This window comes from Chiroxiphia lanceolata, chromosome 5 (assembly GCF_009829145.1).
Source record: "Chiroxiphia lanceolata isolate bChiLan1 chromosome 5, bChiLan1.pri, whole genome shotgun sequence".
In the NCBI taxonomy this organism is placed as follows: domain Eukaryota; kingdom Metazoa; phylum Chordata; class Aves; order Passeriformes; family Pipridae; genus Chiroxiphia; species Chiroxiphia lanceolata.
Window position 1 is genome coordinate 3,746,830 of NC_045641.1, and position 14,398 is coordinate 3,761,227.

The window sequence follows — 14,398 nt, forward strand, 5'->3', positions numbered from 1 at the left end:
GATCTGGTGCAGGGTGGGGAAGGCCAGTCCAATCTCTATTTCCATCTTGGCCAAGGAGGGTTTTTCTGGGGTTGAGGATGAAGCTGAGGGCTGCAGTCACTGCATCTCAGCTGGAGCTCCTCTGCTCTGGAAACAGGCTGGGAGAGCTGGGGGTGTTCAGCCTGAAGAAGAGAAGGCTCCAGGGAGACCTGAGAGCCCCTTCCAGTGCCTAAAAGGGCTCCAGGAGAGCTGGAGAGGGACTTTGGACAAGGGATGGAGGGACAGGACAAGGGGGAATGGCTTCAAACTACCAGAGGGCAGGGTTAGAAGGGATATTGAGAAGAAATTCTTCCTTGTGAGGGTGGTGAGACAGTGGCATAGGTTGCCCAGAGAAGCTGTGGATACCCCCTCCTTGGAAGTATTCAAAGCCAGGTTGGATGAGGCTTGGAGCAACCTGGGATAATGGAAAGTGTCCCTGCCCATGGTGGGGAGTTTGGAATGAAATAGTCTTTGAGATCCATTCCAACCCAGACCATTCTGTGTTTCTACAAAATATGGGTTTAAGCCTGGGGAGACAGGTAAAAGGACCCTTTGCTGTGTCAGTTCTAACTAAACAACCCCCCTAAAATATTAATAGTCATTAAATTATGCTTTTATGTCCTTTGGAGAGAGTTTCCTCCAGGACACATTTGGGAAAGGTGCTGGCAAACATTGAGTCTCTGAGTGCCTCTCCCATGGAAACCAGCACTTGGGAAGATCTCCAGAAGCATCTGGACCATCCCTCAGCCCCAGGGCGTGATCAGTGCTGGCTGAGACCTTTCCCACCAAGTTTGCCCAAATTTTCTGAAAACCTCAAGTGATGCTGAGCCACTGCCACCCTCTCTGACTGTGCAGCCTGTCATTTGTGCTCTGCCAAGAGGAGATGCCCTGATTTCACTGTCCTGGACCATAGTTTATTTGGTTTAATCTAAACCTTCTTTTGAGACCAGCCTGATTCTCAGCAATTTTTTAATTATCATTAATATTGTTCTTTTATGTTGCTCTTTTTAGATCCCAGACAGAAAAGCTGTCGAACAGTCAGTAAGGGGTGAAGATCCTCATCCACCAGAAGTACCCAGACTATGTCTGAAGTCTTCTCTCTTTATTTAAACTGCCTGGCACCACTGAGATGCCTGAGGTGCTTTCTGTGGGTAAAAAACAATAGTATCTAATACAGGGAATGAGGCAACAGGACGCTCTGATTCCTGTGGCAGCCTTGGCTGGAGCTTGGAAGCTGATTTCTGGAATTTTCCCATAGGGAAAATGGACACCAAAGATGGTTCCACTTGAGATCTTTCTGGGCCAATGCACAGAATGACTGGAGCAAATCCGAGAGCAGGGTCCAGGTGACAGAAGCACCTTAATGGGGACCTGATCCATCATCCTCTGATAAAGGACCTGGTCACACCTACAAGGCTCTGAAATGCTCCCGCTGGGAAGTTTTTGGAGCTGAAGTGACAGGGTCCAGGCAAGATTAGTGCTGCAGAAAAAAAACTACACAAGGAGTTAAGCCCCTTCCAAGCTGTGCAGGCACTGAGCAGAATATCAGGGACAACAAACCGGGACATGAGCACCCAAACATATATTTTGGTGGATAAGACACTCGAGTTCATTATTGGGTCTAACCCTGAGTATTTTTCATTATGTTTCTTTTGCCAAGCCTTGGAGTCACGTGCTGGAAATACTCTCCTGGAGATGAACTGCTAATCCACATTTATACTGGGTAATAAAACTGTAAAAATCTATTTTTATGTTTTATAGGGATTTGAAAGCTCATCACTCCAAGGAATATCACTCATTTGCCAAAGCAGAGGACTGGGTTAGAGTCAGAGTGAACCAGCAGAGCTCCTGGGTCATGCTGCCCTGGCCTTGGGTGTGGCTGGGGTGTCCTTCCCTTCTGCCTGGATGTTGGACCATCACCTGGAGTGAAGAAGGGATGTCCTTTACCTTCTGGGCTATGTGGCAGCAGCACATAGATGTCCAACCCACCTGCCTTAAACTTTCTCAGCCTGTGGCCACTTAAGGTTGATAAACGTCCTGGGAAATTCCATTTTTGGATGATTTTTGCCCAAGAAAATGGTTGCCTGCTCAAGTTGCCTGGAGAGATGCAACTCCAGCTTGTCCAACCATGTCTGTTGGGGCAGAGAAAAAAAACAACTGCTGTAACTGGTTCCAGTTGCTGAAAGGAAGCCCAGCAGCCCATGCCACTGAATCTTCTGTGTTTTTTCCCTCACAGGGTGCTGGGGCTCAGGAATATTTCCATGTGCAGCAGACATCACTCCCCAAGCAGGGCTGAGGCAGCAATGCCATGTAAGATATTGATGTCCCTGCCATCCCTGCTGGAGCCACAGCTCTCATAACAGCCTGGGGGGCATTTTTTTTTTTTTTTTTGCAGTGCTCCTCACTCACTGGCTTAAACAGGTTTCTCCAGGGGAAGTTAAGCCAAATCTGGCAGACCCTGCACTGGAGAAGATGAAGAATTTTCACCTTGAGCATCATGGTGGTCTGGATGGGGCTGGAGACTGCAGAAGATGGGCAGGAAGGCTTTAGAACATCACAGGGGTGGTTTGGGGAAAGTCTTGGTGACTCCAGGAGGGAAAAACAGTTTTGCAGGGAGCAAAAAGACACAGCAAGGAGCTCGTGGTATCACTGTTAACCACCAAGATGAAAGGCTGGGGTCCAGTCATGCACAGTTCAAAGAGTTTCTCTTGAACTAGCTCCAAGCCAATGCCTCTTTCTGCCTCCAGGGAGGGCAGTAAAGGAGCCACAGTAAAAATAAACAACTGTCCCAGGTGATAAAACTCCCCATTGGTGCTCCAAAACTCTGGGCTGAGCTCACAACTCATCCCAGCCCCATGATCCCAGGAGAGAGGGATTTGCCCATCCTCAGCATGGGGCTTAGAACAGCAGGATCTGAACTTCCAACTGCCTTGAGTGATCCAGCCTGCACATGGGTAGACAGGAGATGCTAAACAGGGACATCTGTGTTTCTGGTACCCTTGTTTTGGAAGCAGTTGAATTTTCCCAGCTGGTTCCAGTGCCTCCACAAAGAAGATGGGATCAGTGCTCTGCTGAGCTCAGAAATCGGCAGAAGCGATGCAGGAGCCTAAAACTCCATTATCCCACTCACATCCATTACACTCAGTTCTGTACTGGTCCCACCAAGGAAAAATCCACCACAGACCAACCCAAAAACCCGTTCCCAGCGCCTTCCATCCCTTTCTAAGGCCACCAGTTCCCTGTCCTGTCCCTATTACCTCCCTCCCAGCCCTGTTGCCTCCAGGAAGCGAAGGGTTAAAAGCTCTGAAATCGCAAGAACTTCCTCCTTTCCGCAGTGCCACCCTCCGAATGACGCGGGTTTCTGCCGGGCTTTGCCCAAATATGTCCGTTTCCTTCTAAGAGAAGAAGGAGGAGGAAGGAAGAAAATACAAATACAGAAGAAACATATATATTTTAATATATATATATATATCTGAGAGAAGGCGTCCGCAGCCACGGAACCCAGGCGTCCGAGCGCAGCCCTGCCTCCCCCTGCCCCATGCCGTTCCGCAAAGGTAGGGGATGGATGGAGGGGCAACACCCCGGGATGCTCCCCCGGACTTCGGTGTCCAGGGCTGGGGCTGGGGTCCGTGTCCGGGCAGGGATGGGAGATGGGACCACCGGGCTGTGCCCGCCTTTGCCGCACCGCTGGCTTTTGGGGGAGGATGGGGGACACCCCTCCCTGCTGTGTTTGGGGGCAGTATTTCTGTGCAGCCTGCAAAGGGCAACTGTCCCCCCTCCACCTTCCCTGAGCTGTGGGGCTTTTCGCCTTGTCCCTGCCCGTGGGGATAAACTGGCTGGTGCAAGGTGCTCTGGGTGGTGCAAGGGCTGAGGACAAAAGGACGTGGGACGGTTCTGGGCTGGGGTTGTTGCCAGGGGCTGTTTTAGGGCGATGCAGGCTGAAAACTGGCAAGCTGCGCGCATTTGTGTCCTTGGGAGGTGCTCAGCGGAGGGGCTGGGAGCCCGGGAGGAAAGACTGGGAGGTAAATGGCTTTTCAGAAGGGTACCCCACCTGGGCGAGCCTCTTCCACGCCGTGGTGCTCTCCGAGCTGCTCCCCAAACCATCTCTTTTCCCCAAAACTCCATCCCAGCAGCTGACAGAAACCTCCCCCTTGCCATCCCCTGGTTTGGCACTGTGGGCAAGAAGGACCCAGGTATGGGACCTAAAACCCTGGTGGGTGCTCCTGTGCTGCCCCACGGGGCTATGGATGAGTTTTACATCCCTTCCGGGCTGCTGTGAAGGAGACTTTAATGTCACCTCCTCCTCATCCCGGAGGGATGTGCGGGCATGGTGGAGGCACAGGCAGGGGTGCTTGTGGTGGTCCCCCGTCCTGGCAACTCTATTGAGAGGAGAAAAGGAGGGGGAAAACTCTTCTCCGGGAGACAGAAAAGCCGGGGAACCAGGGTTAAGTTGGGGTGGGCAAGGACACAGAGAGAAAGTGCTGCTCAGATCGCACACAGGTGCTTTGCCAGAGTGGATCGGTGTCCTTGGACCATTGGACAGCCAGGGCCGTGCTGGGGCTGGCGGGGCAGAGGCAGAGGGGACACTGCAGAGATGTCACACCCTGAGGCTGGCATGACATCAAAGGGCAGCAGGGAGGGAGCGAAAATTGCGGAGAGAGGGCTGGATTTGTTTTTCTCACCTCCGCCTGCGCTGGGGAGGATGTTTTGGGTGTGCGGCAGTTTGCCCGCAGTGATGTTCACAGAACCTTTATCTCGGGCGCGGAGATTTCTGTCGCCTTTTAAGGCTCAGCGAAGCGTGATGTGGTTCACACCCTCGCAGCAGACTGCGGGTCTTGATTTAATTTTAGGTGATAAACGGACTAATTTAGAGCAGAAGGAGAGATGCTAGGGGGTGGGCGGTGGGAGGAAAGCAGAGCTTGTCAGGCTTTAAAAGCGCTGAGCCCTTGGTGGGGAGCACGGAAAGATGAGGGGGGCCTTCCTATGCTGGAGGGCACGTCCCGTGGCCCCGCTGCAGCCTCAGCAGGGATCCCAGTGATAGAAACGACAGGCAGATCTCCAGCACTCGGGGACACAGGGTGGGTTTGCAGTAATTGATGCTTTTCCATGCGGTCCTGCCCAGAACACCATGAACTGGGGAGGATCGGTTTGCTGAGGGACCGTGCTGTGCCTGTCATCACTGCTGGACACCTGGGGCACAGCTAACCTCCAAGTCCTTGGCAATTCGGTTCTGTAGCTGTTGTGTCACCCTCGCAGCCGTTGCTTGTCCACAAACTTCCTCTAGAGGTCAACCTTGAAATGCCAGAGCTGCCGGCAGCTCCGTGCATCAACTTGCAGCTCCAGAAAGTCCAAGGTGGCAGAGAGGCCACTGTGGATGGGTTTTGTCCGTTGCTTTTGTATATTAGGAAAACTTTCCTCCTCAAAAGTGTTGTCAAGCCCTGGAACAGGCTGCCCGGGGCAGTGGTGGAGTCATTATCCCCGGAGGGATTTAAAAGACATGCAGATGTGGCACTTAGGGATGTGGTTTAGTGGTGGACTTGGCTGGGTTAATGGTGCGACTTGATGATCTTAGAGGGTTTTTCCAACCTAAGTGAGTCTACGTGCATGCTCAGCTCATGCTGGAGACCCTCTGAGGACCCCTTTTCTCACAAAGACTGTAAGACTCAGCCTAGAACAGGCCTATGTGAGTTTGGCCCTGGTAATGCTTGTAGAGGCTGTCTGTGACCTGGCTGCAGCCTGTAACACCAGCTCAGAGTATCCCATTGGGCTGGTGGGATCCCATGTCCCCAGCCCTGCCTGGAGCACTGCTCAGGGGCTGTGTCTGGGCTGCCTGGGCTTCCCATGGGCATATCTGTAAGCCACCAGGCAGGAGGGTTATGGAGAGCATGGACTTCTGGCTGCCCTTCCAAAGCTGCCCAGAGCCAGCCGTGCAAGTCTTTAGTTTGCAGGAGAGTTGAGCATGAAGATATTTTCCTTGTAGCTCAACTTGGTGCATAAAAATCCTTGCTGAAGGTGGTGGCCTGGGCCAGGTTGGAGTCAGGCTGTGTGCTTGATCCTTCCAGAGGAAAATAGGACTTCAGCCAGCTTGACAAGGAGGCTGAACCTTTCCTTTGGGAGCCTTTTGGGAACAGTGTCTGACCCCAGGGCTTGCTCACTGCCACCTGGATCCAGGGGGCAAAGAGGAGGCTTTGCCTAAGGACTGCTGCTCTGCACACCCTGGGTAGCTTGAGGCACAGGGAGGCTTTGAGATGAACATTCCAGAGGATCTAAACTTTCTTTGCACAGCCCTGTGTGTGGAACTGGAGTATCCTGCAGAATAAAATGGAAACTCCACCCCTATCTCTGCCAGTTTCTCACTGCTTGCAGCTTTGGCATCACTTGTCTGGGTCTCCCCGACAAGTTTGTGGAAAATACTGGTTGCCTTGCCTCCTTTCTCCTTGAGCATCATAGCCAGTGGCATTGCCCCAGGATCTGCACTTCATGTCGTCTGTACAACAGTTGCCATTTGCCCATCTCAAGGCATTTGGCAGTTTCAGATATTAAAGAAAGGTATTTCTAGCAGGGATGCCCAAGTACAACAGAAGGAATGAGCTTAGGGCAGGAATTAATTTCTTCCAGCATTGCTGGATCAAGTGGGGAAAAAGTGGAGAAAGTCCTGATCCCCAAACAGTGCCATAACCCTGGCAAAGGCCCATCCAGGGCTGCAGCTCTGCTGGCAGGAGGTGTTGGGAGCTTTCACCTAAAGTACCCTTCCTGAAAAATCTGATTTAATTACTGCAGCTGGTGCAGGGAAGCTTGAGAGTGTGCAGGTGATAAGCTGCCAGGATATTGGCAGAGGGACATTTGTCATCTGTCAGAGGACTAATGAAACCCTGGTTTTATTGCTGGCTGGGAAGGAACTGGAGATAAGACTGAAAGCCAGTGAGTAGAGATCGAATGCATGATTGTAGAAGCACAGGAAAGGACATAAAGGATCACTTCCTTCCAAACCCCCCCGCCAGGGCAAGGACATCTTGCACTTGATCAGGCTGCTCAAAGTCCAGTCCAACCTAGTGTTGAACACTTTCAGGGATGGGGCATGCACCACCTCTCTGGGCAACCTGTGCTAGTGCCTCATCACCCTCATTGTAAGAGATTTCTTCCTTAATATCTAATCTAAATCGACTCTCCTTCACTTTGGAACCATCACTCCTTGTCTTACTGCAACAGACCCTGTTAAAAAACCTGTCCCCATCTTTCTTATAGGTTCCCTTTAGAAACTGGAAGAGGTTCTAAGGTCTCCCAGGAGCCTTCTCTTCTCCAGGCTGAACAACCCCAGCTTTCTCAGCCTGTCTCTACAGCAGAGGTGCACCAGCCTCAGAGCATCTCCGTGGCCTCCTCTGGACTTGCTCCAGCAGATCCACATCCTTCTTATGTTGGGGACCCTAGAGCTGGACACAGTGCTCCAGGTGGGGTCCCATGCAAGTGGAGTGGAGGGGCAGAATCCCCCCCTCACCTGCTGGCCATGCTGTGGGATGAGCCCAGCACACAGAGCACACGGCTGAGGCATGTCCAGCCTCTCATCCACCAGCATCCCCAAGTCCTTCTCAGCAGAGCTGCTCTCAATCCCTTCATACCCCAGCCTGGATTGATACCAGAGGTTGCCTCGACCCAGGTCTGGCTCCCCAGGGTTTGGGTACAGCCACTGTCAAGCTGCCAAAGGCACGACAGATGCCTGGTGCAAGTGGAAACGAAACGTGTGACACTGTGAATAAATCATTTATGGATATATGTAAAGGTGTGGGTTGACTTCAAGCTGTTGGATGGAGAACTCACTGGGCACTGTTCGGATTGCAGGTCACCAGGGCATGTCACTGCTGGAATTCTGTGAGCAAAAATGGTGTTGAATGACTTGAATTGGGCAAGAGACAGGACTCAGGGCCCTGCTTGATGAGGGGGCAGATTCTGGAGTGGCTGGTGTTGATTTTGGCTGCTGATGCTCTTCTCTGGGACTGCCAAGGAGGATCATGCTGGTGGCAGAGTTGGGCCTGGATGGATGAGGGCTGTGGTTTAGAGAGGTGATGGTGAACATTTTGTTTCTGCAAAGGGGCTCTGCCAACATGGACACTGGCTGTGGTTGTGCAACACTGGTACAACCACAAGCAGAGTCAGCTTGGACAGCTGCAGCCAACTGTGCTGAGCACTCTGTCTTTGCAGGGTACACAAGGACTCACAGCACGGGGGAGATTAGAAGAGCCTTGGGCATGTGGTGGACCAGGGCTGGGGTCCTGAGCAGCATCTGGAGGAGCAGCCACAGCTTGCAGTGGCAAGAGGAGGGATGTTGAATAAAGTACAAGTGGAGGGGTCCAGGGAGCTCCTGAGGGGTCTGTGGCTGAAACCTGAGCTCTGTCCTTCATCTGCTGGGCTGGCAGTGGAAAGTCAGTGGTGCCTCGTGGTTGCTGCACACATGAGTTGGATTAAACATCTCTCCCCAGGCTGAGAACAGTCTAGTGGGTGTCCTCACAAATGTCACATGGGGTGAGAGGGGTCTCACCTTCTTTAGCCCTCTGGAGTGAGGTGTACAATGTGAGCCAGGCATCCCAGTTCCACCAGGAGGCAATGTGTGGGCAGATCCCAGAGGAGGGTGCTTTGATGATGGATGGGCCCAGTGGCCCAGTGGCAACTTCTCCATGGCTGTTGACCACAAGGAGAACTGGATACTTGTCTCCGAGGTGGCAACACGTAGCTGAGATGAGCACAACCTCAGGGCTAGCAAAGGGCTGGAGGAGCTGAGAGCCCCCCACGCACAGGGGAGCAGAGGGTTTGAAAACCATCCCTAATTTTCCCAAGATCCTTCCTCCCCACATCCCTACCTCCATAAAGACTGATTCCTAAAGCATAAAAAATTCTCATAAAAGTGCAGTTGTGGCTGCCCCATCCCTGGAAGTGTTCAGGGCCAGGGTGGACGGGGCTTAGAGCAACCTGGTCTAGTGGAAGGTGTCCCTGCCCATGGCAGGGGATTGGAACTACACGATCTTTAAGTTCTCTTCCAAACCAAACCATTCTGATCTCCTGCAAGCAGCTCGTATTCAAAGGTGGCAGAAGTTATTACACAGCAGAGAAGCTGATAATGGGGATTGTTTTGGCAGGAGAAAGGGCCTGGTGGGGATGACATTCCAGAGGTGACTCCTGCCACCAAGCACTATGATTTCCAGACACGTGGTGGGAGGAGCCTGGTCACTGTAACAATACTGCTCTTTATTAAGCCTTTTTATTTTATGTTAGCAGAAGTTATGACATCTCCTGGTCTCATTTCTGCTTGCTGAGATCAAGGAGGCTCTTGTTAGCAGGAGCAGAGGTGCCATTTGCCCGTGAGCATGAAGGGAAAGGGTAGGACTGTGCCACATCCCGGTATTGTTACTCCTGCTGCCTGTCCCCTTCTCTGCAGAGCACTTCCTTGCTATCACAGCTCCTGCAGTGAGTCAGATTATAACACCCTCTGATGGGAAACTCTCTGCTTTTGCAGAGTGGTTAGAGCTAAGGGTGGTGAATTGCCTTTCTGCAGCTTTTTTTGGTAATGAAAGGGATAATTCTGTCACTTTGGGATGCCTTCTGGCTTGCTGGCAATGCCCTGCAAACCCACATGCTGCTGCCTTTGCCGGTCACGCCACTCCTCGTTGTCGTGTTTTTTTGGCAACCCTGAAAAACTTTTTATCCAGCATTTCCCGTCAGAGGCACCAGGGAGGATTTATGAGCACCAATGGGCAAAGCACACGATGCAGAGAAGCCAAGTGTGGAGTCAGGAGCTGCTTGAGGGGGGTCCTGGCTGCTGCAGCTCCCCGTGGGGGCTGTCCTGGTGACAGTGACAGCGTGGGTGTCTGCTCAAAGGGCAGGGAGGAAACGTGTGGAAGAACTGGCCCCGGCTCTCCTGACTCACTGGCTCATGCCTGAGTCAAGACATCACCTTGTTTTCAATGAACACCTTTCCTGGAAGGCTGGAAATCCCCTCGTGTCCTGCTTTGCCCCCTGGCCAGTGTTTCTTGCCGTGGCATTTTCCTTCTGGCTCTTGGTTTTGTTTCATCCCCTTTCACCTGACTGTCCCCTTGAGCCAAACAGGAGTAAACAACTCAAAGGAACAGGTGTCTGTCCCCCAGCACTCCTCCCAGCACCTCCCTGCTCCCTGAAGCTCTAAGAAAGCACCCAGTGAGCGCAACCTCTCCACTACCTCTTGGACACTGCACTTTCTTTAGCTTTTATGACAAGCCATGGAGAGTTTTTAGCGGATTTAAGGGTTCACCACACCCGGTGGTTGTGTTCCCGTTGGTGCTGATGGGGTTGTGCACAACCAAGCAGCAGAGCCCACTGCATCTTGTGCTGCTGGTGCAGGGCAGGACATGCCAGGCAGTGGTGGGAAGGTGGGACAACCTCTGCTGCCACCAGCTGCAGGTGGAACCACTGCTCCACTAGAAACTGTTTTAGGAGGCTCACAAGGGGTGTGCAGCTCCCTTGAGGTCCAGTGGGTGAAATGGGGCCCACTCTGCACTCCAGTCTCTCCACAGAAACCGTCTGGTGGGGAGAAACGTGTTGTTACCACCTCTCAGACTTCCTGAGTCTGCGAACTAAACCACGCAGAGATGCAGTCACTGATAGCATATCCTCATCTCCCAACCTGAGAGCAGGCAGACATGCCTACAACCTGCCTTGCCAGGGCCAGCATCCCACCTTTAGGAAAAACCCTCCTTTTGGAGTCCTGCCTCCCTTCTGCAGTGGTGGTGAAGAACTCTCCATTGCTGTATTTGTGTGGTAAACAGGCACTGGCACGACCCTGGTGCTTTTAATGCCTCTACCATCTGAAAACCAGGCTCAGTGGCCTTGTCACATGGGAAAGACACCTACAGTTAGCTTGGGCTTCACCCCAGTGCTTGGATCACACCACCAACGCCCCCCAGGCCGCTTTTTCACCTGGCATCCCACCATCCCTTTGCCACCACGAGCCCACGCTGTCAGAGCAGCTGCCAAACCCTTCTCTAACACACCCTCCACGATGGGGAAATTAATCTCGGCATAAAACAGCTCCAAAGGCTTTAAATCAGATGACCACGGGTCTTTCGCGGAGGGACGTGGGAGGATTTCCAAACCCAGCAGCCAGCAAGGTGTGATCCCTGTTTTCCTGGTGCGTGCCTGCACACACGCACACGCAGGCACACACGTCTCTGCAGGGCACCTGCTTTTTTTTTTCCCCTTCAGAGCCACATTTTAAGGCTGGAAACAAACAAACAACAAAAAGAGGATGGGGGACCGGCCCCAGCTGGGAGTCAAGATCAAACCCACACAATCAGCTTCAGATTTCCCTGGTGTTTTTTCCTGGGGAATTCCTTGTCCTTGCAAGAGGTATTAAGTTTCCCCTAATACCTGGGCAACATTTCCTGTATGTACCTTAAATATTCTTTGCTCTAAGGAGCAGATGTTATTTTCTCCGTATCATTCTTTTCCAGGCTGAAAGCTATTCACCAGTTTTCTCCTTTCTGGAGCACAAAATCACTCTCATTTTGTGCTGTCCCATATATCCCATTCTGAAAACATCTCCTTGTTATTGCCCATCATGTCCCATCCCAGACTAAACCTCTTCCCAAAGGCACAGGGCTTGGAATGAGATATATCTTTCCCTCGTGCTGAGGAACCAGCACCATCCAGGCCAGACAACCCAACATCCTGCATTTTCTGTAACAACCTCTTGCTAAAACACCCTGGAATTGAGCTTTCCTTCCCCCCCCCCCCCATTATTATTATTATTATTGTATTATCCCCAGGGACATCATGCTGTTTCTTCAGATTGGCTGCTGAGATTTTTTTGTTCTCTCTTTCCGTAGTCCTTCACTCCTCATTGGGTGGTTTCCACCTTTGTCTCTTGAAGCAGGGGAAACTGAGGCACAGGAGGTTGCAGAGATGGGCTGGAGGCCACTGTGACTGTGGCTTTAGCTGCTCTTATCCACAGATCCAGCTCTCTCTGCACCAAATCTGGCTGTGCCAGAGCATCCCAAGGCGTGTGTCCCATGTAGTTATGTTTTGGTGTGGATTACTAGACCAGACTTCAGTGTAGTGCAACAGGGAGCTTCCAAATCAACCCATGGAGGCAGGAGCAGGCTGTTAAAACTCCACCTGGAGAGATGTTGATTTGGTTTGGAAATACAGGAAAGCTTTGCTCAGCCCTAGAAAAAGTTATTAGAGGACAGAGTGGGAAAACTGAGACGGACAAACGTGAAATGGTTTGGGGAGAAGTGATACTGGGAAAAGAAGGTGCTGGTTGTGTCTTTACACAGATCCACCCCACTTTGGGCTCCTCTCTGAGCAGGGACACGGCAGGGCTGGTGTTAAATTGCCTGCATCCCTTCAGCCAAGCTGATTTATTTCCCTCCCTGACACCTTGGCCGCCTCTGGAGCTTGTTTGTCCGACCCGACGCAGGGAGAGCCTTTTCCAGGGCAGCGTGGTGAACTTGTTTATCCATTTATTTATCAGTTTATTGGCCCTGCCCGGGCTGCTGGCACGCGAGAGAGGGACAGGGGTGCGGGGATGCCGGGATGCCGGAGCACGTGCCAGCCCTGGGAAGCCGCACGGGCTGTCCATGCCCCGTTCACATGCACACAGGGAGCAGGGAGGAAACACTGCCGGGCTCTGCTTTCCCGACCTGGCTGTCACCCAGCACTGCCACGGCTCTCCCAGCAGCTGCACCTCCTCCAAGACATGCGAAAGGAGCATGAGCAGTGCCGAGGTGCTGCTGGGCTTTCCAGCTCTTTCCAGGAGGGCTGGAGAACAGCTGAGCGTGATAAACAACAGGGGTAACCCGCCGGGATGAGAGGTGTTTTTCTCCCAGTGGTAACGGGAGAAAAACTGGGTGTCTTGTCTCCTGCTGCAGATCCAGCCACAGGAACCAAGGAGGGATGTGACACTCCCAAGGAGGGATGTGACACCCCCAAGGAGGGATGTGACTTCCCAGTTTTGGTCTCTCCATAGCCCAAATGTTCTGGCTGCTTCTGCAGAGGGAGAAGCAGGAGGATGGGTTGCACTGGGTCTTGTTCATGGGCTTGAAGGTGGGGATTAAGCAGCTTGTGGAGCTGCTGATTTCTGTGCCTGGGAGGGCGAATTTTTCTACCCCTAAAAACGCAAATTGGCACTGCCAGGTTACCCTGCACAAGTGGATAATAAAGGCGTCTTATTCACCAGTATAAATTTATTTGGAGGAAACTTGTACCTTCATCCCAAGTATGACCCAGGCAAGCATCCTGCCTTGACGCCAATAGGAAATTCTAACATGCTGGTGCAGAAATTTGAGGATTTGGCTTGTGGGTTTTTTCTCTTGCTCACTGATTTTCTTAGAAATCCTCCTTATTAGCAAGGGATTTCTAACAGGAACAGCACGATATAACTGGGGCTGTGATTTGGGCCTGGGCAGTCTGATAAGGCCTCTCCACTCCCAGGAATGTGGGATAGTGTCCCCTTTGTGCCAACACCAGTTCCCCAGGGATGGATCTGTGCTCATGAAACAAAGCTCCCTTTAAAAAAAAATAAAATAAAATAAAGAAAAAAAAGAAAAAAATAAGAAAAAGCTGGTTTGAGGTTTTTTTTTTTCCCAGCTTGGGTCCATTTCCCAGCTGGAGAGCTGGATCCCATTCACAGCTGAGGACAAGGCTTTGAGGTGGAAAAAGGAACTCAGAAGTAGCTTTGCCAGCAAAATCTCCATGTTGTTGAACCAACCTGACCAGGATGAGTCGAGACAGAAGAGGCACCTGCCAGCAGTGATTTTTGTGTTTATTTGTTTATCCAAGGTGGATTTGCCAAAGGCAGGGAATGGATTTTCACCTCCTGCCAGCTGCGAAGAACATGTACACAGGGGAACACAGTCAGCAAAGCCTTTGTTTCTCTTAAACATGAAATCACCTCTTTTTGCTGCCATGTTTCCCCTTTCCCTTTTTTTCCCTCTTCACAGTTTTTGGGTGCAGCTGAGCCGCTCAGAACTGACCAAGTCAAACACCATAAATGGAAGAGCAAGTTAATAAACCACTAAATCATTTATGGCTGTTGCAATGGCAGCAATTAGGTGGAAGACATGAGGGTGGGAAGAGTTCCTTTTTGGATATGGCTTTACTAGCCCAAATTTTGGAAGACTCGAGGTTACTTTTTCTTGGCTTTGGGTGTCCTGCCATGCTGTGCTTGCAGCAACAGGGTTGGGTGGCCTCAGCAGATAATGGCCCTGCTGCAAACAAGACAAGACCAGGCAATGTGGGATGAGGTCGGTGTGTGCCAGCCCTGAGTCTTAGTCACCCTGTTCTGTCGATGACTGACTCTGTCTGAATGCAAAAGGACCAGATTTTTCGAGCAGCATCCGAAGGCAGCGGCGGCACA

At 51.8% G+C, this 14,398-nt stretch overlaps 1 protein-coding gene across 2 annotated transcripts in view; it reads left to right on the forward strand.

Moving 5' to 3' along the window:
- Positions 1 to 3,375: 3,375 nt before the first annotated feature.
- Positions 3,376 to 14,398, forward strand: part of PFKFB3 (6-phosphofructo-2-kinase/fructose-2,6-biphosphatase 3) — a 44,620-nt gene continuing 33,597 nt past the window's right edge. For both annotated transcript variants that reach the window (XM_032687531.1, XM_032687535.1), the window contains exon 1: positions 3,376 to 3,572. Coding sequence is in view for 1 of the 2 variants with exons in the window: in XM_032687535.1 (XP_032543426.1) it covers positions 3,557 to 3,572 (16 nt within the window). In the remaining variant the exon portion in view is untranslated. The remainder of the gene's footprint in view (positions 3,573 to 14,398) is intronic.